Genomic DNA, 27,441 nt, shown 5'->3' with positions numbered 1-27,441 from the left:
CTAATGCTCTGAACGCTTTGCACAAATAAACCTGTATTCTTCCATCACTCGTGGTCTTGTGTCCTGATTCGGAAGCACGAATTGCTGCAACAGTACATCAATATTACCGCTAGACAACTTCACAGCAGAATTTCATTTGCAGATAATCTGAGCTTCAAATTCCAGGTTTTAAAGCATGTTTTTCCACCTTGGCAGTATGGACTTCAATTTCCAGAATTCCCCAGCCAGTTGGGTGTTGTCGTCTGCACATCTTCAGGCTGCCAAGGTTGAGAAACCACTTCTCTAAAGATTGAAGAACTATTAGCTGTAGAGAGTAAAGGCAGGGGCGGGATTCAAATTTTTTAACAACCGGTTCTGTGGGCGTGGCTTAGGTGGTGGGCATGGCTTGGTGGTCATGTTATTGGCTGGGCGTGACCAACTCAATATCACTCACATCGAGGCACGCATCTCCTCGCCTGGCCTCTCATGACTGTGGGGATGCTGCGACAGTGGTAAGTGTGAAAAATGGTCATAAGTCACTTTTTTTCAGTGCCATTGTAACTTTGAATGGTCACTCCGCACAAGCAAAGTACCAGCAAAGGAGGGGGAAAAACTCCAGAGACGTTCCTGAGAAAAGGAAGTCTAGTCCTGTCCAGAATGTAATAAGGGTTAATGGAGAGACAGTTTCTGTAAGCAACACCAGAATGTTTCCTTCCTGCCTTCTTTACAGGATTAGGCCAGTAATTTCTTCTAACAACCAGTTCTCTGAACTGTTTAGAATGTTAACAACCGGTTCTAGAGAATAGGTACGAACTGGTAGAATCCCACCCCTGAGTAAAGGCCTTCTTTGGCTGTGCTCTTCGCTGCCTCCCCTAGCCAGTCAGTTCTGGGATTGGATCATTTGTCTTTTTCTGGAGTTACACAGTGCTCATAGCCATATGACACCATAATATTTGGTGTTTGGTCTATGACTGCAAGTACAGTCTTTTGAGTATGTGGCAGGTTCAGAAAGAAAGAAAAAGAAAGGTTAAATTGTGCAGTAATGCATAATAGCCAACTTTCAGGTTACTTACTGAAAGGAGGACATAGCAGTCGCCTTCATAGAAGTTGCCGTGAGCTTTGGGAGGCACCAATACTAGATCCATTTTCTGGAAAGAAGAACATAGCATTAAAAGATGTGCCCAAAGAAAACCATGGCTTCAGTCAAGTTCTTGACCTGCTGGGTCTCTGCCCAATAGCACTTAGCACTTAGACTTAGGTACCGCTTCACAGTGCTTTACAGCCCTCTCTAAGCCGTTTACAGAGTCAGCATATTGTCCCTAACAATCTGAGTCCTCATTTTACCCACCTTGGAAAAATTGAAGGCTGAGTCAACCTTGAGCCAGTGAGACTCGAACTGCCGAGCTACTGGCAATCGGCAGTCAGGAGAAGTAGCCTGCAGTACTAACCACTGTGCCACCATTGAGCCACCATGGCCCAACCTCCCCAGCCTATAAGCATCCCTTGTTCCTGAAGCCAATAAGTATATTCAGGGCAGCTTCGTTCTACTGTAATTAAGAGTGTACCAGACTTCTATTTCTATTGTTTACTTCGGCTTTAATAATCTATTTAAGGAATGCTCAGAAAGTAGAATGGCATTTCCGGATAGACATCTGGAGAATTTTCAATGAAATTGCAAAGGTTTTGATGCATGAACGCACAAGAATAGCAACTTCAACGCTATTACCATGCCATCTGGTACTGAAGTGTACAGATACTTACAACCACAATTGAACTCAACATTCCTGTTGCTAAGTGAGAAACTTAAGTGTGTTTTGCCACATTTTGCAACCTTTCTTGCCACATTTGTTAAGGGAATCACAGCAGTTGTTACCTTAGTAGTGTGATTGTTAAGGGCATCTGGCTTCCCCATTGACTTTGCTTGGCAGAAGGTCGCAAAAGGTGATTACATGACCCTGGGACACTGCAACCATCATAAATATGAGCCAGTTGCCAAGCGCCTGAATTTTGATCATGTGACCACAGGGATGATGCAACAGTCTTAAATGTGAAAAATGGTCATAGGTCACTTTTTCAGTGCCTCAGGGGTGGGATGTGTTAGGGATATACACCCTAGCAGAACCTGCACGGCAGTCAGGCAGGCAGGCAAATATGTGAGACAAACGTTGTTGTAGTTTACACTCAGTAAAACAGATACAATGTGCTAGTTAAATAGTTTATTCCAGTAAAGAGTTTTTTAGCATAGTCAAACAGTCCATATATCATACACTAGTTCAGTCCGTCCGGGGATTAATCAGTTGCAAAGTCCAGTGTCGAAAAAGAGGTCAGTAAACTTACTAATATCAGTCCAGTAATAAATCTCTTTGCAGTAGAGATATGAAGAAGTCAAACCTCCTGTCTTCCTTCAGCAACAGCAGTTAACAATCCATCATCGTCAGCAAGCAATCCAGTAAGCCAGCAATACAGTAAGCTAGCAGGTTCTCTTGCTCCCTCTTATGGCGATTTACAGCCGCACCCAAAATTACATGCTTTACAGTTTAAAGTGACACACACTTAAACTCACTATCATAGTTTATATATATTATTTTACCCAAACTACGTTAGGTAACCATGTTATTCCTAACAGGATGCTACTGGTTCGGCCCGGTTCTATAGAACCTATAGCTGCGAAGAGCAGCTGACACTGAACTGGTTTGGTGTTTGGCCCACCCGCCTGTCTGGGCTCTAGGCTGTCCTTTATTCCCTGCTTTTCCCTCCTCAGTTGCTTTGTGCGGCACAGCTGAGGTTGAAAAAACAGGAAACAAGAGGATTTTCAAATGCTGCGCACCTGAGCACAGCCTTTGTCAGCTGTCCAGGCGGCACAGCTGATGATTTCTTGCAAACGCTGCACACACGATTGTCCCCAGTTCAGAGAACTGGCAAATCGCTCCACTGGCTGCCCCCCCGCCACTTACCTGTATGCGAGCCATCCAACTTGCCTCATTTGGTAAGTTGCTATTTATCCTTTTTTTTACCCCTGACCATTAGCTGTTCTGCTCTGCCAGGAGATTTAGATTAGCTAGAAAGCAGGAAATCCTTGGAGCAGAGCCGAACCTTTTTTAGGACTGAAGCTTTTCAGTGCAGACTCAGATAGCCGATTGCAGATAGATAGACCTCCAAGTTAATCTGTGATTCTGTGAGCAACTCAATCTGCCTGCCTGCTTTACCTGTTTTGGGGTAAAAGTTGCTCTTTTTTAATAAAAAAGTCAATATTTACATTCATGGTATGTTGTGAGTTAATTTTCTGAGTTTGCTTGCTAGCAAATTTTATGAGTTTGCTTGCAAGCAAATTTTATGTGACAGACTCAGATAGCCAATTGCAGATAGATAGATCTCTAAGTGAATCTGTGATTCTGTGAGCAACTCAAAAACCATCTAATTCTGCCCCAAAACATAAGCACCTGAATATTTTACATTCAATTTTAAAAGAAGCTGACCACAAGATGATCCTTGTGTCTATTTTGTAAGTATTTTGCAAGGTGGTTTTTTTTTTTTTTTTGCATGTTTTAAACTTCTATAGAGTCTACTATTTTCATAAACTGTACTCGTCAAACAATGGGGTGGGTGGGAAATACATTTAACACTTCAGATTTAATCTCAAACACAAAAAATTTCCACCAGATGAATGAGCCAGTCCATAGTGCGATTGGCAAACACCTTTACAGCTAAGATGTTGCCTAGATGTGAGGTTCTAAACATGGAACGAAATGGTCAACATTCAATACTGAGAGATACCTTCAAATGGATATTTGCAAGAGCTGCATTTATCCTACCTCAACCCTCCAGATCAGCAGTCCGGGCATATTGGTTACAGCCTTGAAGGCGCTGGCCAGAGCCATGGTATCTTCCGGTCTTTAGTCTATTCACAACCTGCCAAGCAAGAACAAGGACATCTTCTTTAGCATTCTCATGAAACCACTGAGAGAGGTCATCCGTCGAATGAGCATCATAGCACTTAGCACCTAGACTTGTATACTGCTTCACAGTGCTTTACATCCCTCTCTAAGCAGTTTATAGAGCCAGCCTATTGGCCCACAACAATCTGGCTCCTCATTTTACCGACCTCGGAAGGATGGAAGGCTGAGTCAACCTTGAGCCGGTGAGAATCGAACTGCAGGCAGCCAGCAGTCAGCAGAAGTAGCCTGCAGTACTGCATTCTAACCACTGCGCCACCACGGTGGCCCCCAAATGCCTGTCTTCACTCCAGATTCCCCATCCTGCACTTTTTGGCTTAGAGAACGTGCTGCAAGCAGTCACTCTTAGAGAGTTTGGTGGGTAAGACCTATGTTTCTTCAGTGCCAGTCCCTCATGTTGGAATAACTTGAAGCTGGATGGCCAGTCACTTCCCAGCCTTTTATTTTTATTTTTTTTAAGAAACAACGAAAGAGTTTACTCTTCCATGGGTCTTTTGCTGAATGACTTTTATGGAAGCAACATATTTTTTTTAAAAAAATGATTTTATATTTATAACATTTTGGGTGTTATGGATGTTTTTCATGTAGTGTTGTAAGCCACCTACAGTCATTCAAAGGCGGCATATAAATAATAGCAATAAATAAATAGTTCAGCCTACTGTACTCTTCCAAAGCAGATAAGGGCTAGCACATCTTGGAGAGCAATATTCAAAAGCTGTCACTTTGCATTGTTAAACACATGAGTTCCAGGTTTTTTTGTTTTTTTTTTGACAGACACAAGATAGTAGTTTGTGAAGCGCATAATGGGTTTATAATAACAACTGTCATCGTGATCATTAATAATTTTGGTCAGTAGTTGCTTTTTGTAATAAGTCTGAAAATTACTATTTTTGGATATGTAATAATTTCATTACAGTGACCATTATTTAGTTTGACAGCAAACCACCAGGGGGCATTCTTGCTGTGTGTGTTTTAGCTAGGAGAAGCTGACTGGTTGTGGAGAGATCCAGAATTTTACTAGCCAAGAGGCGGCATCATAGAATTTCATAGAATAACATAGTTTGAAGGGACCTTGAAGGTCTAGTTCAACGCCCTGCTGAAGCAGGAGATCCTATACCATTTCAGACAAATGGCTGCCCAGTCTCTTTTTTGACAGCCTCCAGTGATGAAACAACCACAACTTCTGAAGGGAAGCTGTTCCACTGGTTGATTGTTCTCACTGTCAGAAACTTTCTTTTTATTTTTAGGTTGAATCTCTCCTTGATCAGTTTTCATCCCTTCTTTCTTGCCTTGCCTTTTGGTGCTTTGGAAAATAGTTCGACCCATTTAAATAGTTTGACCCATTTGATCCTTTAAGCCCAGGCATTCTCTCTGATACATACGCAAGCCAATGGGTCCTATTCAACATTCCATTCCTCTACGGCAGAGGTCTCCAAACTTGGCAACTTTAAGACTTGTGGACTTCAACTCCCAGAATTCTCGGAGTTGAAGTCCACAAGTCTTAAAGTTGCCAAGTTTGGGGACCCCTGCTCTACGTCATGGCTGAGAAGCTGAGTTCAAATGGACAAGTTGAGACAGACAAGGGACATCCTGCATGATGCTAGTATGGAGATGTGTGACTTTGGGTTTTCACATCTCTGTGTGAAAGATAATATGTGTATGTGCACGCAGATGATGATGCAGAGAGACTAGTTGGCCACTGAAGTTTCAAGATTTCTCATTGTCCTTTATGGCAATTTTAGGAGATCTCTATGTTTTCAACTATTGTTGGCCTTTTTCTCCACATCCTTAACAAGCTGGCTGGAGCTGATGGAACTTGGAGTCCAATAACAACGGGGAAGAAGAAAACTCAAAGCTTTCTCATTCTGGCTGTATGACAGCAGGAGTACAGGGTGCATTGCTGTATGTCAAACATCATGTACGAGAAGGGGTTCAAAGAAGGGATCAGCATATCAGCCGGTTTCAATTTTATCAGGTTCCTCTTCTGCCCGCCGTTAAATTTATCTTCCCAGCTTCAATTTGGTTTGCAACCAGGAAAACATGCATCCGACATGTACATATTTCTCCTTGCATGTCTACTTTTGGCAAGGAAATTTTAGCTCAAGCATTAACTTAATTTCCGATACACCAAGCCCCAAAGGGTTGCCATCTTGCTGTTTACAGGGCATTTATTTTAGGAGCTCTCTGCTTAACAGGGTTGCAGAAAAGGATATTAGAATTCCCCAATGTTATTGGCTTTGCGGACTGGCGGGCAGGGGGGGCGGGGAAGGAGGAGAAGGGATGGTTCTCTGCAGGGGTGGGATTCAACCGGTGTTACTACTGGTTCGGTACTTAAGTTTCACACCAGACACACGCTGTGCGTGCGTGTAATACAACAAAAGCTGTGCCTCCCGGACGGCTGATAAGTGCTGTGTGCGGGTGTGCAGCATTTGAAAAATGCCTTTTTTCCCCTGCTTTTTCAACCTCAGCTGTGCCACGCAAAGCAACTGAGGTTGAAAAAGCAGGAAATAAAGGGCAGATAAGAGCCCAGGTGGGCGGGTGGGCCAAACAGCAACAAACACAGAACCGGTTCTGTGTCTGCTGCTCTTCAGAGCTACCGGTTCTATAGAACCGAGCAGAACCGGTAGCATCCCACCCGTGGTCCTCTGTGAGCAGCCAGCAAGTGCACACACGTGCAACTCCTTTTGTACAAGTGACGTTCACGCATGCCTGCCGCTCACTTAAATGGAGCACACACACGCTCACTGCTCGCATAAGTGAGGATAGTCATGCGTGGGTGCACCTTTGCTGGCCATTTCCACGGCCCGGTTGCAAACCCCTCATGGCCCATTAGTGGGCTGCAGCCCACAGGTTGGGAACCCCTGCAGTATGGAATCGATTGGAATGGTCTAGCTTCCATTAAACTCTCAGGACAGAGATACAAATAATACATTATTCCATGCTGTGGTATATGATGTTTCTCCTCCCATTTTAGGGGGAAGGGGCAGGACATTTCTCTATTTTTATATATTGTATATCTACCTGTAACATATGGACCTCTAGATCTAGAAGATAATATTTATAGGTCAGGGTTGAAATGAGGGGTCCTTGATGCTCTCTGATCTTGATAGTTTTGTTGCAGACGTTTCATTACCAAACTAAGTAGCATCATTGCGCCACTGATGATGTTATCTAGTTTGGTAATTAAACGTCTACAATCCCTCCCCCACCCCCAAACTCAGAGACCCCATATGGACGTCTCTCTATCTCTGAGAGTTTAAGGAAAGGTGGACTGTGTATGGCAGGGGTCTTCAAACTCGACAGCTTTAAGACTTGTGGACTTCAACTCCCAGAGTTCCTCCTCCTGTCACGTTAGCTCAGAAATTCTGGGAGTTGAAGTCCACAAGTCTTAAACTTGCCAAGTTGGAAGGCCCTTGGTGTATAGATTCAGATGAAGTAGCTTTTCTGAGCTTATCCCTGACTCTTTGCTGCCAGGAGTTGATCAGAGTTGAATTCCAAAGCTCTTGTGTCCCCTGGACACGCAGAGACATCGCTAAGATGTTTTATGGAGCACTTACAGGATGCCTTTTAGCACGTCTACCCTGCCCTTCCCCTGGGATGAAAAATAGACAGTATTAGTTTCTGGGATGGAGAAATTAACATTGCAGCAAGGGTGTGCACCACTGCCAATTCTTTCTAACACACACGTAAACATGCTTTTTCTTTTTTCTTTTTGTTATAACTGGGCCTTTCTTGTCATGCATGCAGAGCATCGGAAGTGGTACAAATATTTACAGTACAAATCTCTATTTGTCTTGTAATGGGCACGGTACTACTTTTCTCCTGAGTGTAGCCTGGAGAGAGAGAGAGAGAGAGAGAGACCAAAGCCAAGTGAAACATTCTGGGAGATCGAAGTGGACTCCACTGGCTGCCTCGGACCAGGCAAAGCCATAAAGGCATCTTTCCTACTTCTGTCTTCTCCTCAGTTCATTGAAGGTGGTGGGGTTTAACAGGAGCCCAGCCAGGAGTGGGCTGCTGAGGGTTCACAGGGGTTTCGGAGAGCCCCTAGCTAAGATTCCCCCAAATCCCACTCCTGGCTGGCCCCTCCCTCCCCTCCCCTCCCAGGCATCCCCATGTGGCCCAGTTTGGATGCAGGTAAGTGCAGGGTGCACACAGAGGCTGAGGGAGGGCAAAAAACGGGCCTCCCGGAAGTTCAGGAAGGCCGGAAATGGGCCTGTTTCCAGCTTCCAGAGAGCCTCCGGAGCCTAGAGAGGCAGTTTTCGTCCTCCTGGAGGCCCAAGGAAAGCCTCCAGAGCCCGAGGAGGGCAAAAACGCCACCCCCACTATGGTGGCTAACTAGGCCACACCCACCATGGCCATACCCACCCAGCAACCATACAGAGAACCCTCTGGCCTGAACAAGGGGCAGACTCCTGTTCAGGCCTTGGAGACATTCCCTAAGGTGCTTTTCCAAAAGGCAACTGGACTTTCTTGGTTGTTGTTTTTTCCCCCTTGAAAACAATTCGCTCCTCATCCAAGAAGCTTCTTCCGTTCTGCACTTGGATGACAAATGAAGGGGGGAGGGAATCAAGGCAGTCAAGTTGAGAATCTCTATGGACATTCCCCAGGGATGAAACGGATTAGTCTGGACCAGCTGGACTTCCAGAGATAAAGGCAGGGATGTGGCCTTGACCCTGGAAAGAATTGTCCAGCCTTTCCTCTCTTGGCTAAGGTTCAGGCTTGAGATATCTGGTGAAGACCTTTCACACTCTGGAAGCAGAGCGTCTTCTATGTAAAGATTAGGGAAAGGCTATTGTCCTTTTAAAGCAGACTCCCTTATGGAGCAAAGTGAAGATCAAACTTCCTCCTGAAGACAAACTTCCATAGAAACAATGGCACCATAGAATGGGTCAGCACCACCCAGAAAGGTTTCTGCAGGAAAGATACTCAGGGAAGGATGCTGAACTCTTCTTCCTGTTTGTGGGTCAGTCCTGCAAAATCAATGAGTTTTCTATTCATACCTCACATTTCCTTCAATGCACGCTTCAGAAGAATCATCCCAGGACATTCAGTTTAAAAGTCATAGCAGAGAAAGGCCTCCTGCCTTCTTTTCTCAATCCAATTTGAGAGATACACACATACAATATTGAGCAGGCATATTGGCTATTTCTGAGCTCTGTCGAACTCTGCAAAATTATCCCAGATCTCATGAGTTCCATTTCCATCCACATCATCATTAAACTGTGCTCATCATAGACCTTCGTTGAAACTCAACCGGGGACTCTAGAAGTCAGAAGAACAAGTCACTGGCAATCCAGCTAAGTTCCTGTCATATGATCAAGTTCTGGACTGCTCACGAGTTTTCTCCAGAATCGCTGATGGTTGGAGCAACTTTGGAAGCAATGAAGTTGTCCAAGACCAGTGACTGAATTCTGTCTGGAAAGCATTTCACGTATACGCAGCCAAATTTTATATTCTATCAATGACAAAGAGTCATATAGTAACTCTATCCAGATCTTGCATCAGGTGTTCCTGCTCCCTTTTAACTACAACGACACAAGTGGAGGGATCTGTAGGACCTTCTGAGAGCCATGCCCAGTGGCATTCAGCAAAGAAATCTGGTATTCTTCTGGTAATGTGTATTCCATGTAGGATAACCTATCCTCTCAAAATATGGATAGAATTTCCAGAGAGGTGTTTTTTTTTGTTTTTTTGTTTTGTAACGCCAAAGCAGAGGTGGGATTCAGCAGGTTTTGACCAGTTTTGGAGAATCAGTAGTGGAAATTTTGAGTAGTTTGGAGAACCGGCAAATCCCACCTCTGACTGGAGATTTTATGGGATCCTTCCCCTGCCACGCCCACCAAGCCACGCCCACAGAACCAGCAGTAAAAAAAATTGAATCCCCGCACTGCATCAAAGGTGTTTATGTACTATGTCCTTAATAGCTTTAGATATTTTCTCCAGGCAAAGGTAATCTGCTTTGCACTAATCTGTTACAATACTACAAGCTACTTAAGTGCTTAAAGAAGAAAGTGATCCTTCCTTTTGTCAGTGTGCTGCTTGTGGAATTAACTCTCTCCCAAAAGTATGATTTGAACCAATGCTTTCTTTTTTTTTTTTCAAGGTGCTAGATATTCCTTTTCCCCCCCACTTGCTCTGGCATACCATATGTGGCTTGTCGTGTTTATTGGTTTTATCTACCCATCTACTTTGTTATGATGACTTACTACTCTGATCAGATATTTCACTCTATGGTTTTCTCAATGTTGCTGAACTACAGCTTGCAACATCCTCAACTAGCATAACCAGTGGTGAGGAATGCTGGGAACTGTGGTTCAGCATGGAGGGGGCCTAGGTTGCCCACTCCTATCCTGCGTGATTGATAAAGGAGACTATTTGGAGCTCAGGGTTGACATGAGGGGTCCTTGGTGCTCTCTGAGCTTGGCTGTTTTCTTGCAGACGTTTCACTAGCCAAGCTAGGTAACATCATCAGTGCTAAACTACTTGTGTTACCTCTCATTTTGGGGGTGGGGTGGGGACACATTTCTCTCTTTTTATACAATGTATATCTTCACAAAATGTAACATATGGATCTCTAGAAGATATTATTCGTAACTTAAGATTGAACTGTGAGGTCCCTTGATGCTCTCTAACCTTGATGGGTTTTCTTGCAGATGTCTCATTACCCAAACTAAGTAACATCTTTGGAGCACTGATGATGTTACCTAGTTCGGGTAATGAAATGTTTGCAAGAAAACAACCCCAGAGAGTACTAAGGACCTCTGTTCTGTGTTGTGCAACCAATTCTAATCATGCTTTTCCATGCCATTCTCTCACTACCCACAAGTAAGATTTCAAAATAAACCAAAAATAAATAAGTTCGATAAAACATCTCCTACACACAGCCAACCCCATCTAAAGCAGGCATTTTCATAGGGCCTGATGTAGATGACTCTCTGAAGCCGTTTGCTGCTTGCATTAATGTCTCATTTGCATTGCTCTTGAAGGAATCCTCAGCATAAATACTTTCTGAAGGATTGGTGATGCCATCACCCTGGGGACCAACTAAGCATGATACAAATAGGACAGCCAGCCTGCTGGGTGGCTGAAAATGGGTAGTGGTATTGAAGCTGCAAGGAAGGAGCATCCTGAAAAAAGAGAAGTAAGTCCCTTGAGGCAACACTGAAAAGAATGCTAGAGAATGCTAGAGATGGGATGGGCATTGCTGAGTGGTGGAATATCTGCTTTTGACGTAGAATATTCTAGGAACAATCCATGCATTCCAGATGCGGTTTAGAACACTTGGAAAATTCTGGGGAACCAATGCCAAACCTTATCAACTATTGTTGGACTGGGGAGATCAATATTTTGATATACAATATGACAGCTCCTTCTTCTTCCATAACCTTCGATTAACAAGGGTTGGTTAAAATTGAAAAAAAAGAAGAGGGTGGGTGTAAAACTGTGCATATGGCACAGTATCATCTAATTTAGCTCTGACATAGTCGTCTGGGGAATTGCTATTCAGATGTTGGTACAGTTAAAAGTTAAGGAAGCCCAAGGGAGAATGAGCAGCCTTGGGAGATGAAGATACGATAATCAAACTGGTATAAAGTCCGAAGCCATTGGTGCATATTTTAGACATACTACAGCTTTTGATATCTTGGAAGGATCTCTGTCAGCTCTGAAGTAACAAAAAGCAGAATCATTGTGGTCAGTCAAATTTGAAAAGCATTCTGCTATCAAAACAAATGCCGGAGAATGGGCTTGTAATCATGTTGATTAATCTGGCTTCTTCATATCTTTCATTTGGTTTTTCAAAGCAAAAGTCTGATCTCATTGTCTTGCCTTGAACCGAAGGCTTAGTTAGCAGGCTTGGTTGTAGCCTCTCTCGATCAAGTATTGAAGTTTGCTCTTCAAGTAATTTTTCTCTGCTCCGTACTCTTTCCCTTGTTTTCTATCATCTAGCTTTTGTTCCGATATTTTGCAATTTGCAAAATGTAAAACTTGTTGTAAGAATGCATTTGGTTGGATTGAGTATACCCAGACCCTCTTAGTGCATGTAGACTTTATTCCAGTGCTGCCCTCTGAAACACCAAAGCCCCCCAAATCAGATGGGCCTTGATACCACTGGCCTTTTCAAAACCATTGAAGATCTGGATGTGCTGTAGAGCCTGGACTGGGGAAATTAGATTAAAGTGTTTGTGTCGATCGGTGGTAGATTTTTATCCTTTGCTACTATTTTTTAACGTTAAGGTGTCCGCGGCTCAGAGCCACATTTATGAGATGACCAGCCATATAAATTGATTAAATAAATAAATACAGAGCTGCCCAAGGAAATTTCAAAGAGCCACTGACTGACCTTAGAAGCTGTAGGCAAAAATGCCACTTACTGGGGGCCAAATTCATACCAGGCATGTGTTCACACAACCACATGGAACTGAAGGTAGCCGAGCCCAAATTCTGCCCCTGACCCTGACTTCATATCCCAGTTTCAACCTTGTAACAAGTGACATCCCAGCAAACAGAGGGCGTTTAAGGATGTACAAAGTGGATCCTATTCGAGGCAATGGCCACAACTGGCCCACACCTATCTCGGAGACTTAATTTGCTTAAAGAAATATATTCTAATTCTGTTCACACAGTTCAGTGGATTGCCTTGAACAAAGCTCCTTTCGGGCATTCTTAAGGCTTCAACCTTGGGTGGGGGCTCAAATATGCGTAAGACTGCACTGCTAGTTAAGTGCTCGCATTTTCAGAAACCTTGCCACTTCTTTCTTCAGTCTGATTTTCCTCCTGGGGCTGTTCTGGGAAAAACAACTTCCATCAGCGTAGCTTGATACCCATCCCTTATGGAGGGTCTCCATCTCCTCCCACTCTTCCTCCCATCTTCCTCCTATGCACGGCTTCAACCACCGCATACATCAAGCCCCACTTACCAAAAATTTGCTGGAGATCACTTGCACTTCTCTCTAGGGTCGAGTCTGCCAGGCAAAAGAAAATGGTCCCTTCCCATTAAGAGCAGCTTCTGAGCAGAGGATCCAGGCTAGCTCATATAAATTTGATTACATTTGCATTCTGCCTGCCTATGAGCTGCCTGGTCCAAACAAGAGCTGGCCTTGCCCAATGACTGGGATTCATGTAGGGAAAACATCTAATTTTTTTTTTATATCGTCGTTGTTGAAAACCTTGAACTAGGAGGAGCTATAGGGGTTCCTAGGCCAGCCCTCTCTCTTTTGCTGCCATCCCAGTTTTCCATTGATTTTTCTGAAATGCAAGGTTGCATCAATAATGCAACAAAATGGGAGCAGGAAGGGATATGGCATTAGACCACATTAGAGTGGTTTGCTCGGAAATGAAAGGCAAAAGACAGTAGACAGAAAGGCAGAGCAGCACATCTTGCGGGCAAGAAGAGCCAACAGCCAGAAATGGGACTGTATTCTTGAAGCTTCCCATGATCCACAGAACAGCTGGACTGGGAACGGTTGGGATTTGGGGGCATCGAATTGTAGTGGTTGTCTTCCTTTCTTTGCAAATGGTTCCTGGTGGTGAGGGTTGTGGGGGGAAGAGGTCACTCCTCAGGGCTCTGCTACTTGTTTTCATATCAGTATGGAGGTGATATATAAGTATATTTTGATCCCAGGCTAGCCAAGTGAGGCTGTTGAAATTCAGTATCAGTGCCTGGAGACTTTCTCCTCCTCCTCCTCCTCCTCCTCCTCCTCCTCCTCCTCCTCCTCCTCCTCCTCCTCCTTTTCCTGGGTCGAGATCCAACTTTAAACTGACCGACCTTAGAAGCTGTAGACAAAAATGTCACTTACTGGGTGCCAACACCCAGTTCATATCAGGCATCAAATCAAGCCACCTTCTTGATTTATTTTGGGCCAAAAATAAGTCACTATCAGCATGTTTCAGGTAGTAGTCGATACATCAGCTGATGGGCCAGGCTTTGTGTCTTTCCACATTCACATAGTATGTTGTTATCTGCTAAGAGCCCTCCACTTGAGCATATTACACTTAGGCACTCCAAGTCTCAACCCATTCAGGGCCCTCCAAATAGTATAAGAGAGGCCAGGTCTTTTGGCCATATCCTCCTTTAATGTTATTCCTTGCTCAACTGTCTCCTCCCTCCATCTTTTAATTCAATTTTGTTCTTGTGTACCCTCAAGAACGTTTGTCGTGCACATAAAGTTGTTCCTAGAACTGAGTCAGCAGATGAGGAGCATACAGTAAGTCCATTCAGAGGATGTTGAGAATCATTCGCTCGGCATCTGCAGATACTTCTCTCCTGGTCTTAGGTGCGGCAATGCCAAGGGAGAGGACATATTTTCTCAATTGGTATAGGTTTTCAAACCACCTGTCACTAAGCATGCTGCTTCATAGATGGTGACACCAACTTATTTCGCATGTGCAGATCATGTGTGCCCTGAATCGGAGCAGCATACTCTGCTGCAGAGACACTTAAGGCCAAATGATGTGCACAACGTAGATGTCCCCCTGTGTAGTTAATCAATTAGAGGCTGACTGGGGAGAAAGTAACTGCAGACCAGTCCTCCTGTTCTGACCCAGGTTTAGCAGAACTAAGAAACAGACTCCTTATCCCGAAAAACCCCTCTTTATTTAATTCATGGAATTCACACACAGAAAAAGCCCCGGCAATAATCCTCTCAAAGGTTAATTGCAAGAATAGACCTTCACAATCCTTAAATAGTTGCCAAGCAGAGAGCTTCCAGTCTCAAAGCTGTAAATTAAATACCTGGCAAGGAGTCTCTGTGAGGCACGAACTCTGATAAGTGAATCTTCCGCAAGAAATATGAGCTAATTTTCTCCTGCAACCACCACTCCCCTTTTGCTATTTATTCCCTATGGGAGGGCCATTCAGTGTCCACATGTCCCTTTCCTTCCGAGTTGGCCCCTTAATTGTTCTGCTCTCCTGACAGCTCTGTGCATACGCGCATCTGGAACAAGCTCCAGCTGTTCTTCTTCCCCACTTATCTCTGACTCCAAAGGCAGCTGGGAAATGTCAGACGGCTCCAGCATCCAACACAGAGCACCCATCAGAGCCTTCCCGTCTCCAGGACTGGCCCAAGTTCCTCTCCATCCTCCTCACTGTCCGAGTCTGCCACCAGCTCCGCTGGCAGCTGGCGGGCCACAATACCTACCAAGAGTAATGGGCTGTGACTGTTGGGACTGTCCAGGCAAAAGGATTTTCCATCTTCTCCTTGATGGGATTACACCTCCCTGGCCAGGAATGGCACGCAACTTGGGGGCTCTCCCATACAAGCTTCTGCTTGAAGAGCGGGTAGCTGCTATGGCCAAGACAGTGTTTGCACAACTCCATCTGGTGCATCAGTTGTATCCTTTCCTGGATCACTTAACTCACACCTCATGGTGTGATCATCTCATGGCTCAATTATTGCAACATGCTCTACGTGGGGCTGCCTCCGAAGGCCACTTCGAAACTTCAACTGATCTACAATACAGTGCTTCAAGCAGTGATATTGCCACAGCCTGCTGACGTGACATCTTTCTGCTCCTTGAATTAGACTCGTTGCCCGTTTCAAGGTGCTGATTATTACCTACAAAGCCCCATGTGCCAGAGCCTGGTTATTTGAAAAAACAAACAAACACCATGCTCTTCTTTGGTTTCTGCCTACATAATGTGATCCAGCAGGGTGGCTCATTCTGACTGTGTTGTACTTCAGGAACCAGGAAAACTGACTTGCCCTTTCGAATAGGGCTTCCACCCAAGATCCATGACTTCCTGGAAGGTCTTGGAAACCTGGCTATTCACCCAGGACTTTGGATCGGGCGGATGGGGTTCTGCTTTGTAATGTTTTATATTGGTTATTTGGACTGCCACATTACACTCATTTTTGCAATTATGTTTGTACACGCGTGGGTGAACTCTTCCATCTTTTGTTGGTTTTAATGTTGCTTCTACAATCAGACAGCATTCAAACTGAATGGATGAATAAACACAACTGCCGTTTTTCTCATTCCCTGCACTTAAGGTTATTCAAGACATCAAGAGGAGCTGGGTACCCTTGGCTTGTGAGCCAAATGCAGTTTTCCGGGCCTCATAGCTACCACTTCCAGACTCTTACAAGGTGCATTTCACCCCCTCTGCTCTTCAAACTGGTTAATGTATTGTTTGCCTCATCCAGCTCTGCCTCACAAACGAAAAACTGAAGTGTTAACTTTGTACAGACAAGTACCTCAATCACATTAAATCCAATTCCTTTTGATGAAACCCCCTCCCCAATCTCTTCTCCCAACACTAGTTCTACTCTAATCTGCAACGAGGGTACCAAAAAAAGTTCAATTAAATAATTTGGATTACGAGAGGGGAGCAGCTACTTCTAGAACCATCGCGATGGAAAAGAGCTTCATTCCCAACACTCTCAGGATCTGTTTTGGCAGAAGTTAAGGATATAAAACAGAAACAACGGAGAGCAAATTCTCAAATTTATTTCCCCGTCTTTGCAGGGTGATGCTTATTTGTTTGGCTCCAGTTCAAACCAGGTAGAGTCCATCAATCCTTACGTGGTTCATAAAGGTTGTCTGAAGGCTCCTGCAACTTCAAAGGATGAGCAAGCCTTCCAAGCCCCCCAAAACACAATTGATAAGCCAGGAGGCATATCTCAAAACGTTCCTATTCTCCCTCCCAAACCCAGATGTTGGTTTATCGGTTGGGCAAACTGGGGCTGTCAGATGTATCTGAAGAATGCTAGGTTGGAAAATGGAAAGCAGGCCTTACATCCAGTATCATCTGGTTGCAATGCAGAAGTATACCTATGTTTTATTTATAAACCAACAATTATGACTTTGAAACAGAGTTTAACATAATTATACTTGGCTTAAAACAGGATTTGACAGCTGAATTATGCAAACTGATTCTTCAGAGGAAAACATAATCAAAAGCAATTTTTACATCGGGTTCTTTATGCATACATCCATTGCCTGATGCTAGTCACTCTATGAGAACCACACATTTTGTGCAGCTTTGTGCATTTCTCCACTGAATACCGTAAAGGATATTGAGTATTATAGACTTACCTGCGCAGCTACAAAACCTTATTTTTTTCCCCCTCAGAGAGCTACCCACTCAAACACTTAATGAAAAGACACCGTTTGATCTTTTTATTTCTTTAATTGCAGTTAATACAAAGATTCCAAAAATAGAAAGAGTTCATAATGGCAACAAGTGCCAAAGCTTCAAGTTTTGGGATATTTTTTTCAATTAAAACATTTAAAAAAAAAAAAAAAAAAAACAAAAAAAACAAAACCCAGCAAGTGAGGACATGTGATTAAATTTGTACAGTTTAATGAGAAGGGAGAGAAGGGAAAGCTGGAGGCATTTTTTTTCTTCAAAAGCCAACAGCTTCCATTTCTTGTATGAAATGGGAGCACCAAACATGACTGGATGTAAAAAGGTACCATAACAAGCGTGGGTAGATTTGTGTGTGTATGTGTCTTTAGTGTAGTCAGTATATGGGGCAGCCATTAAAGGCATGGCCCTGGTAAAGTGCTGGGGCCACCTCTTGGCTGGAGTTCTACCCTCATTAACCATGGTTCAATCAAGGCACAATCCCAACATGGTAGTTTGGACCCAGGAATCCTTATGGCTCTAAAACATGATTTACAATCTTGACTCAAGAGTGGGAATGAGCATTTATGGGCAACATGGCAGGTGCTGCTACTTACTGAAGTCCTGCGACCACTGCTTTTCCCTCCATGCAGGATTGTCCAAAGGGATTCCTCACCACGTCCACATGGCTCTCAGCAACCCCTTTCTTTCCCCCCACTTGGTAAAACCAAATACCTCCCCCACCCCCAATCTGCCTCTTTTCAGATCACTCATTTCATACAGATCCCTCCATGCCAGGACTGCGATGTTGCCCACTGCAATTTAGAGAATAAATGGGTTGCCTTCTTCTCATCGTAATCCCACCCTCTTTAAGGCTTAAAAAAAGTGATTTCTGCAGCAAATGTAGAGCACGTTGGACTACAATCCCCAGCATCTCTCACCTACGACCATACACTGGCTAAGGTTACTAGGAATTGGTTTTTCTTTTCTTTATTTTTTTCTTCCTTCCCTTCAGGGGGCAGCATCTAACCTCTGTGTCCAACAAAGGACTAGAAACCTGTTTCGTCTTGAAGAAGGGGCTGGGGCAGCTGCTGGCATGAGAAGGAGGAAGGGAGGGAGGAAGAGAGAGGCAATTGGTCTTCGGCTGACACAAAGCAAAAACAAAGCTGTGAGAATAGGAAGGGAAAACAAAAAGGGTTTGTTCTTCCCAACATTCATTAACTTTGCAAAGTTTAACGGCTCCTCTGATTTGTGTGCGTAAGTAGCTGCTGGCTTGAACTGCGAGGGAGGGAAAGAACTTCCTTGTTGGTGTCTGAAATTGGAAACCTATCCCTCTCCTCCTCCCCCAAACACAGGAATCCAGACCCTCAGCAAGGGAGACCAAACGGGACCAGAAACATGAAGTCAGGGAAAAATTGGGGAGCAGGGCCCATTCCACTCAAGAATTGACTGAAGTTTGACTAAGTGTGCACGCACACAGTCTCAGGGCTCCACTGAAAACTGATCAGCACACTTAAAGCGAGGATGAAAATATCAACTAGCATGTTGGTCAGGCTAACAGCTGGCTGGTCAGCCAAGAGCAGAGGTCAAAACTTTGGTCCTGAGGTGATGAGATGACCTGCAATTTGCCCGCCACCCCTTAACGAATAAGGCAGCACCATTTTTTTTTTAAAGAGCCCCATGGACTCTACCTCTCCTCTTTGCTATCAGGCCTACAATGGCTAGACACAGATTATCTTGTATTATATTGATGGAGGGGGGGAGGGAAAAAAAGCAAGCCGGCACTGTTGATCCATTTGGTTTCCCTTGCTCCCAGTGGCACTTGACAAACACATGTTCACAGTATGTCAGGCACAGTTCGAAAGGACACAGGACCTTAATCCTGGGAAGAACAAAACCAATGCCCACGGGCAAAACTCCCTGCGATATAAATATTAACAAACTCTCCCAACTACTTTTGGTTGCTTGGAGCTGGAACCAGCTTGAGAATGCATTGGGGGGCGGGCGGGGGGGAAAGAACGGGAATTGGAGAGGCCACACCAAAAGTGGCACAATTGCTTGCCACCCAGCAGCTGCAGCACAGAGAGGATAGCAAGGCAGTTGGTTAAGGCAAACGACATACGAAGCAGGCTTGTGCGTACATGGAACGATCTCTTGGATTCACCCCCAACTCATTGTCACCATCCAAGGGGGGGGGGGGCTAAGGGGCTGTCATGTTATAATGATGGAAACCTAGAACAAACCCCCGAGTGGGAAGTTATGCCTTCAGCGTCATCAAGCGAGGTAAAACCACCAGGGGACGAACAGCAGAATCCTTCCTTCTTCCGGGCAATCATTCACACTGAAAGACAGTGGAAGAACTGGGTCCCTAGTAGGCACCCTACTGACCTGGCAGCCTCCTAACTGGGTGCTGTTTAAGGCAATGAAGTCACTTCCTCCACCCCCCCAAAAGAAACAGGTCAAAGCTGGAGTGCAGGGACGCTTTATCTCTGAGCAAATAAGGAGTGTGGCATTGGTGGGGCTGGCTAGCTTTGTCCTCACTAATGCTATGTGCTACTAGTGCTGGGGAGGGGTGGGGAGGTTGTTGCAAAGGGTTTTTCTAAGTCCAGGGCCCTCCCCTTTCATCAGAGGCAAAACACAACTGCAAGACAGAATGTTAAAACGAATAAACACACACACACGTGGGGGAAGAGTTTCCCAAAGCCAGCAGGGCGATGAGGCCTGGAACCAGAGGTTGTGAATCAAAGGCATCTTTCACAAAACAGGCAAAGAAAGCAACAACTTCAAAACAACCCAGAACGATCCTCTATATCAGAAGATCAGGCAAGAACAGAAATATCTGAGAGTGGAGAGGCGGCCATCCTGACTCCCCCGGCCAAGAGATGAGAAAGAAGTCTCCACATACTTTCGCCTGGGGGGCTGTGTAAGAAGCACGGCCAAGAATATGTAAAAGCAAGTGAGGAGGATGTACCTTTTAAAGAATCCATCCAAAACATTTGGCATTGCCTTGGGGAGGGAGGGGGGGGAGGGAGGGAAGGAGGAAGGAAGGATCCCCTAAAGGTTGGGGAGCAGTGCATAGATACTAGCACTATTGGGAATGGGGTGGGGTTATTTTGGGTGTCCCTGCTCTTGGTGGAAAGGCTAGAAGCTCTAGCATCCAGCCATACCCTGGTTGGAAACTGCTCTGGCATTGCACAGAAGGCAGCCAGGCAGGTTATTGCCTCCAAAGTGCTTGTATCTGCCTTGTAGGCAGGGTGATGGGGAGCAATTGCACTGTTCCCTTTCCCTCCTGGCCAATACTGAAGGCACAGAGTGAAGAAAAAAAAAAGTAGTTTCCCCAGCGGCCACAGCACTAGGGAAATGTTAGGGTGCCCTTAGTTGGCCGAGGCTGGTGTAGACATCTTCCGCTCCACTCAACTCCTCAAACACAGGAATCAGGTTCAGCAGCTCAGTGTCTGTCATATCATCAAACCAAGACTGGACCGGCACCTGCAGGGCAGTTAAGAGAGATAAAGAGAAGTCAACCAGAAGCATGCAGGCAGGGAGCAAAGCGTTATAGTTTGGAGAAGTAAAAAGAACCCAGGCAAAACTAGAATCTGAGGAGTGGCATTAAAATGTAAGAACGATTAATTTAACTTTTGGCTGCACCCCGTCTGGCCCCTGCTGGATCGGTCCAAGGCTAGTTTCTCACAGTGATCAACAGATGCTCTGGGGTTCCTAGTAAGCTAGAGATGGAGATATAAACCTCCCTGCTTTTTTCCACCTGTAATGGGCACTTGTTCCCAAATGGTTGGGAGGCCACGTGGAGATTTTTAAGACAATTCGCCCTTGAGAAATCTGTCTTTCAGGAATTTAGTCAAGCCTTTTAAAGACTGTTCAAGTTAGTGCCTATTAGCATCTATTGTGTTAATGAATTCCACTACATCATTTTATGGATTGTGTGAATAAACAGGTTTTTTTTTTTTCCTGTCTTAATTCTCCTTCCAATCCAGCTCAGTCGGATGGCCTCTGGTTTTGAGAAAGGAAGGGAAAAAGAAACCCCCAACCCCTGTCTAGAAAGAAGTGCAGCGGTGGGAGTTTTCCCACACTGGAGAGTGAAATCTGAGAACAGCTTGCAACTGGCTTTAAGAAAAAGGGAAAGTATTTCCAATATTAAAGAGGGAAACAAATGTTACTGAGATGAGGCCACTTTAAAATGCAAGAAGCTAGACAGGGGGCTATAGGAATGCCAGTCAACAAGAGGGAATTAGCTGAATTCTTTCTGATTATAATCTTGGTGGGTTGAACAGCACTCAGTAAACTGGGAAAGGCGGAAGGAAAGGAAGGGAGTTGAAAGAGAATTTCTCAGCCATCTCTACATGAAGACTAGAAAGTCTTGCAATGACAATGGCTAGGGATCTGAGAGGAAGCATGTCCCCATTTTTTCTGTCCCTGAAGAGGGAATGTCACTCCCAAAGAAGACCATCCCGTCACTTGTATTGGGCTCAAAAATGCAATGGGTTGTGTTTTTTTTTAAGTTCTTCCCCAAAACCAGATTAAAATGTTTCTTTTCAGCCAAGAGATCTAACCAAAATCAGAACATCATTTACGGAAGGTTAGAGAGCAAAAAGCCCACCGCATTCTCTGGATGGAAGATGTAGGAAGCTGGAGAATTGTCCAGGATCAGGGTTTTGCGCAGGTCACGGCCCAGCCGGCTGAGATCCTTCACGTAACATCCCTGGTGGAACACGCATGACTCCCGGAAGAGGCGGGCCCGGAAGACGCCACACTTGTCCAGAAGGTCAGTCACTGGGTCAGCATACTACCCAGAAGGAGAGGGAGAAAGAAAGAGATGAGGGGACTGCTTTGTGTGTAGAAACAAAACAATTACAATGAAAGGACCCAGCAGTCAAGATAATCTGAATACTACGCCTCTGCGACCAGATCTCATAAAAGCAGAATTTGTTACTCGGCATTGATTCTTTTAAGTGAAGTTTTGTGGAATTGGCTATCCTTATGTCTGTCTGTCTCTCTCTCTCTCTCTCTCTCATCTCTCATTTTTATAAATCACTCAAGATGGTGAACACAGCTAATACTCCTTCTTCTCCTATTTTCCCCACCTATGTGAGGTGAGCAATTGTGAGTCTGTGCAGAACCTTCTCTGGTTAGTTATTAATAAGAATTTAAACTCCCTGCTAATCTATAATTACATTGTACTAATTTCACAAAATTTAAATGAGAAATTCCTTCTTATAGCACCAGGCAACATTGAAAGCACCAGACAAGCCACATGTTCGGCAAAGCTATCTGGAACCCACTCACCTTAGCTAAGCTGGCAGTGAAGAGCACACACTCAAACAGCTCCCCCATCCGCCTCAGGAATTCATCTACAAATGGCCGCTTCAGCACATACACCTAGAGATTAACAGAAATGTGAGGAGATGGTATATAAAGTACTTGCTTGTATCTGCAGTGTGCTTTAGAACTCGAATAGCTGAAGGTCAGGCTTAATTCCAGCGTTGCCAAAATATGCAAAGCATGGCAAATATTTTAAGGGTGGAAATGGAAGGTGGAAAAAAGTTGGCAGAATCGCTTCTCCAACACATAACCCCTTTTTGTATAATTTTTATTAAATGTTTTCTTAAAAGAAGATTAAAAATGAATACCAACTAATATAAGCGAGAAAAACAAAAGAAAGAAATTAAAGAAAAAGCTAAAAATGCAAGAAAGGAAATAAAAGTAAAAGAAAAGTAGAATACAAAGAAATAAGGTTCAGTCTTCTTTACAGCAGTTGTAAGTCCAGTTATAAATGTACCTCTTACTCTTAAGGTTACTACATAGCTTTTCTCTTTCTATATATCTTGTCTAATCAACAAATCCATAGATCATAAGCTCGTTTTTTTTTCCTGTTTCAGTCAAAAAGTCTATAAGGGTGTTTTTTTCCCCAGATCGCAATAAATGCAGACATTGTCTTTTCTCTGGTCAGAGATCCAACCCATAACTCTTGTTTCATAATCTATCCCACCACACACTCTTCCCTTCATTGCCCTGCCTTCTTCTATCCCTCAGGGTCTGACACATAGGGGCAGCAAGTCACGTAGGGAGTATAACAGCATTTCCAGACTCTATTCATATTATTATTTGGCAAGCATCCAGTTACAGAGATCTGTGTTTGCTCAATAAAATGAATGAAGGGTAGGGGAAAACTTTAGCAGGACTGGAAATCTAACTTTGCAAACATAATAAGTGATCTCAGCCTAAGTTTCTGGAATGGCTGCATCAAATCTTTTTTTTAAAAAAATAAAAATCTGGGAATTGCATTCCCAATGCGTCTTGAAAATACCGATGTTTTGGAAGGTTGCCTTTGACGTTCAGTGTCTGATCATCTCAAGAGGTGAGAAGCTCCTGGAGGAAACGTGGAATATAAATCTAACAAATAAAATAGGAAGGGAAGGAAAGGGAAGAAGGGCAAATCGCTATGATGGAACCGCATACTGGTACCTCCCCAGTGTCACCAATGAAAGCCAGATGATGAACTGGTTTAAGGTATCAGCCTTGGACAGGGAGACCTTGGTTCAAGTCTCTACTCAGGTACTACACTCAACAGAAGACACCATATTTTAATCTAAGGTATTTCACAGGATTTTTCTATAAAGATAAAAAAGGCAGGAAGGACCAATCCTAAAAGGAAGTATATCATTTGAACAGGAACCATGCATCATATAATTATATTTACTCTTGGAAGCAAGCTGATATGCTATCATAGACCTCAAGCAAGGTACATTCAAGCTACTGCTTTATACTCAGCTATATATTCCCTATAAAAGACATTCCCCCAAAAAGCAAGAGGACAAGTTGCTGGATGGTGTAGAGTAAAGGTCATATAAGTACCTTTACTTATTTTAAAGAGGGCGGTTCCTTGCTTATTAAGAAGCTGCACTAACTGGCTGGTTTATGACAATCTGCAGAATCTTTTAAGTTACATTTCCAACCTTTGCTACAGCCTACCATTTTAAAATCTGCCAAGTCAATTGCAAGAACACCGTCTCTTGTTGATAGGTAAGGAATAGCTAGGTTATCAGAAACCAATTGCAGGATTATGTAGCTCCTATTTCAGACATTTTAGGGAGCAGAGAACCGAAACAAATGTAGATTAAGTCCCAATGGTGGTCTCTGCCATTCTTCACCTGGTGACTTTTCCTCTCTGGAAGCTCCTGCTGTTGCATCATCCAATCAGGGAGGTCACTATGGTGGAACATCATTCCTTGGTTGCAAGAAGCCGCCTCCTGAAACAAGTAATCAAGAATAGGCCGTGTTGCCTGGTAACAGCCTATCCTGGATTACTTGAACCAGGCTGAGGCCTTCACCGCAGGCCTTCCTCCTCTTCTCTTTTGCAGGTGGTCTTGGCTAAGAGAAGAGACCTAACTAAATGCACACTTGGTGCCAGAAGCAAAATAGCGCCAAACCCATCTAACTCCCAACTGTGAAGAGCAAGAGGCTTACCTCATGAGTTGTTCCCTCTATCTCCACCGGCACAATGAAATCAGCGTTGTTGATTGGCTGAGAATTTTGTTAAAAGGAACATGTTAATTTGGCAAACAAACCTTGCGCTCATGTCCCCATCCCTGGCAGGACCCCCTTCCCAAATTTTCTGCCTACAGGCGGCTCCTGACTTCTTCCCAGGATTTTTTTAATGTTATTTAATAGGGCTTTGCTTCCATTTCCATTGCAAGATTCTGCATTTTTTCTTGTTTTTTTAAAAAAGAACTATCTTAAATGCCTCAAGCAATATATATCAAAACCCTAAATTCCTGATGGGTCAGGCATCGTTTAGTCATGCTAACTTCTGACAGATTCTTCCCATTTGTTGATGGGAGCCACCAACACAAATTTGTTGTTATATAATTCAGTGTTCCTTAATCTCAGTGAATTTACGATACATGGGCTTCATCCTCCAGAATTTCTCAGCCAGCATGGTGGCTGGAGAATTCTGGGTCTTGCAAGTACACACATCTTAAATTGCTAAGATTAAAAAACACTGACCTAGAGTAAGGAACACAGTGCCCCCCCTAAGGACTCATAATTTCTAACATTGCTCTTACTACTTGGGGCTTAGAGATGTAGTTGTAATGATGGAGTAAACTTTGATCTTCTTTAGTAAGAATATCACAGAAGAGATGTGCTGAACCTTTTCAGTATGATAAGGGTTGTGCTAGGCTTAATTCCTGTTGTTCAGTGACCATTTGAAGTTACAAAAAAATCTATCTCGGAGCTACTTATGAATAGACTTTGAAGCTCCAATGGTCAGCCAATGTGGTCACATGGCTGAACTATGGGTGCTCGGCAACACGGCTGAATTCACAGTTGTTTGCAGCATCCTGCAATCTCATAACCACTTTTTACTATCATTTTGCAGAAAATTGGCTCTCCCAGATTTGGGGCAAAATTGTGCTCATAGCAAACCATTGTTTTGCTTAACGACGCAGTGCTCACTTAAAAATGGACTCACTTAACGGCTGCTGCAAAAAAAGGTCATAGAATCGGACCATGGGCCAGTCACGTGACCAACCCATTTTGCAACCATTACAACTCATGACCATGATGAGCAGACTCTATTAGACTCGTAAGTCAAAGACTAACCTGCATATCGGCCAATAGAATTTAAAGGCATCAAACAGGAGGAAGGAAATTTAAATCAGATATTCCCCTGATTTAGCAGGCCCTCTGGGTCGTCTTGTACTTGTTTATCCATTATGCAACAAAACAATCAGGGAACTACTCAAGGGTTTCACCTTGAAGGAACTGTGCACTAAGGTCTCATCCAGGTCAATCACCACACATATTCGGCCCTGGTCTTGTTGAGTCACCTCAGGGAGAAGGCATGTTCCAGGAATCTAGAAAAAGAAACATGAGCTTAGCTTCCGCCGGCTGCAAGAACCACATTTTGTGATATGCGTTGTATCCTGCTTTTATTCTACAAGTTTTAATTTTGGGACTTTATCTTACAGCTGTTCAAAAGTGCACGAACATTGCAACTGTCAGCAACTCTTTCAATCCAACATCAAGCTGCAATTGCCTGGAACAGATGCAGCTGCTTTAAGGAACACATGTATGCAAATCTTACCCGAGCCCTGTCTCATGCATCATATCCCATATCTCCCTTTCATTCTAAATTTCTGCCCTGCCCTGCTTTATATGCCATGCATTCCCAAATGCTTCTGGGCAGCATATATATATATATAAAAAAGATGCTGTCGGGAGGCACATTTAACAAGCTTCATGCAGTTATATTAACAAGTACAATATTTTGCCTTTTGGAAAGTTCTTGTTTCAGCAACTAATCCACCCTGGGAAGAGGTTTCAAAGTATTGCTAGCAGGACTACCAGATTCCGTATTAGCTTTGTTGTCTGTGCCGTCTGTCTGGTAAACTCGCATTTATTCGTTTTTCTTGCCATGTACATGTATATAACCGGACTAGACTGTGTTATTTCTCCGTGTCATAGAATATATATGGGTATATGCATAATTTTGTATTTAGCTATTTATTTAGTCATGTTTATGTATATTGGAGGTGGTGACCCTTTGAGAGCTGTATGCAATGAAATTGCATTTTAATGTATGCCGATTAGTGTACATTCGAAGTGACAATAAAGTTATTCTAAGAACTTTAAGTCTGTTTGCACAGAAAAACAGCATGGCCAAAAAGCAAAAAACAAAACAAAACAAAATAACACCCTAGGCCTAATATTTAAAATTTGCATATCACCTCAGGTTTTAGACCTCTAGAGATCCTTAACTCCCACAATAAAGATACAAGTACCCTTGACTTATGACCATTCAATTAGCCCCTGTTTGAAATGATGGTGTTGACAAAAGTGATTTACAACTGGCCCTTGCACTAATAACTGTGTCCTCGGGTCTCAAGTGATCCAAATTTACGTGCTTGGCAAGGGCCTTACATTTAGGGTGGCTGCAGCATCCAAGGGTCATGTGATCACCATTTGAGACCTTCGCAGCTGGTTTCAAAATCAATGGGGAAGCCAGCAGGGAATGTTGCAAGTTGTAGTCATGGAATATACCTTGCTTAATGAATGAATTTCTTAACAACAAATTTTCTGGTCTTAAGTCAACAATGACCTGTATCTCAAAAATGCTTTTCTTCCCATTAACTAACAGATGTATTTTTAATCAACGCTTATTTTTAACGTAGGAGTACAATTAATACAATGCTTTTTAAAACACAGAATAATTCCAGTGTTATATACTCTAGGCTCCCTATATCTTGCCATTGTCTCTTTCTCCATCCAATAATGACCTCATGTCCATATTAAAGCCTCAATGACTTTATTTTTAGGCTAAGGATGTACCATTGTCCAGTTAAGTTTCAATTCTTTTTTCTAAAACTTTCTAAAAGCAAAGTGATTTCCATTATGTATTCTTTCAGACAGGTACTTTTCAGAATT

At 43.6% G+C, this 27,441-nt stretch overlaps 2 protein-coding genes across 3 annotated transcripts in view; both read right to left on the bottom strand.

Annotated features, from left to right (window-relative positions):
• The window catches only part of AVIL (advillin), a 48,443-nt gene extending 35,404 nt beyond the window's left edge, over positions 1-13,039 (bottom strand). Inside the window, exons 1-3 of the mRNA XM_026677384.2 lie at positions 12,851-13,039; positions 3,792-3,888; positions 1,053-1,127 (exon numbers count right to left, since the gene is read on the bottom strand). Of these exons, the coding sequence (XP_026533169.2) occupies positions 1,053-1,127; positions 3,792-3,857 (141 nt within the window). The 5' untranslated portion in view covers positions 3,858-3,888; positions 12,851-13,039. The remainder of the gene's footprint in view (positions 1-1,052; positions 1,128-3,791; positions 3,889-12,850) is intronic.
• Positions 13,040-19,956: 6,917 nt separating this feature from the next.
• CTDSP2 (CTD small phosphatase 2) overlaps positions 19,957-27,441 on the bottom strand; it is a 49,751-nt gene continuing 42,266 nt past the window's right edge. Inside the window, exons 3-7 of one of the 2 annotated variants that reach the window (XM_026677334.2) lie at positions 25,770-25,871; positions 24,481-24,537; positions 22,300-22,392; positions 21,614-21,799; positions 19,957-20,487 (exon numbers count right to left, since the gene is read on the bottom strand). In XM_026677334.2, the coding sequence (XP_026533119.1) occupies positions 20,362-20,487; positions 21,614-21,799; positions 22,300-22,392; positions 24,481-24,537; positions 25,770-25,871 (564 nt within the window). In that variant the 3' untranslated portion in view covers positions 19,957-20,361. The remainder of the gene's footprint in view (positions 20,488-21,613; positions 21,800-22,299; positions 22,393-24,480; positions 24,538-25,769; positions 25,872-27,441) is intronic. The other variant, XM_026677333.2, reaches the window with a different exon arrangement.

Source organism: Notechis scutatus, chromosome 2, assembly GCF_049901735.1.
Source record: "Notechis scutatus isolate UNSWTSFEM ecotype Mainland chromosome 2, rNotScu1.2, whole genome shotgun sequence".
NCBI lineage: Eukaryota > Metazoa > Chordata > Lepidosauria > Squamata > Elapidae > Notechis > Notechis scutatus.
The sequence above is the reverse complement of the archived record's forward strand: the minus strand, read 5'-3'. Positions and strand labels throughout refer to the sequence as shown.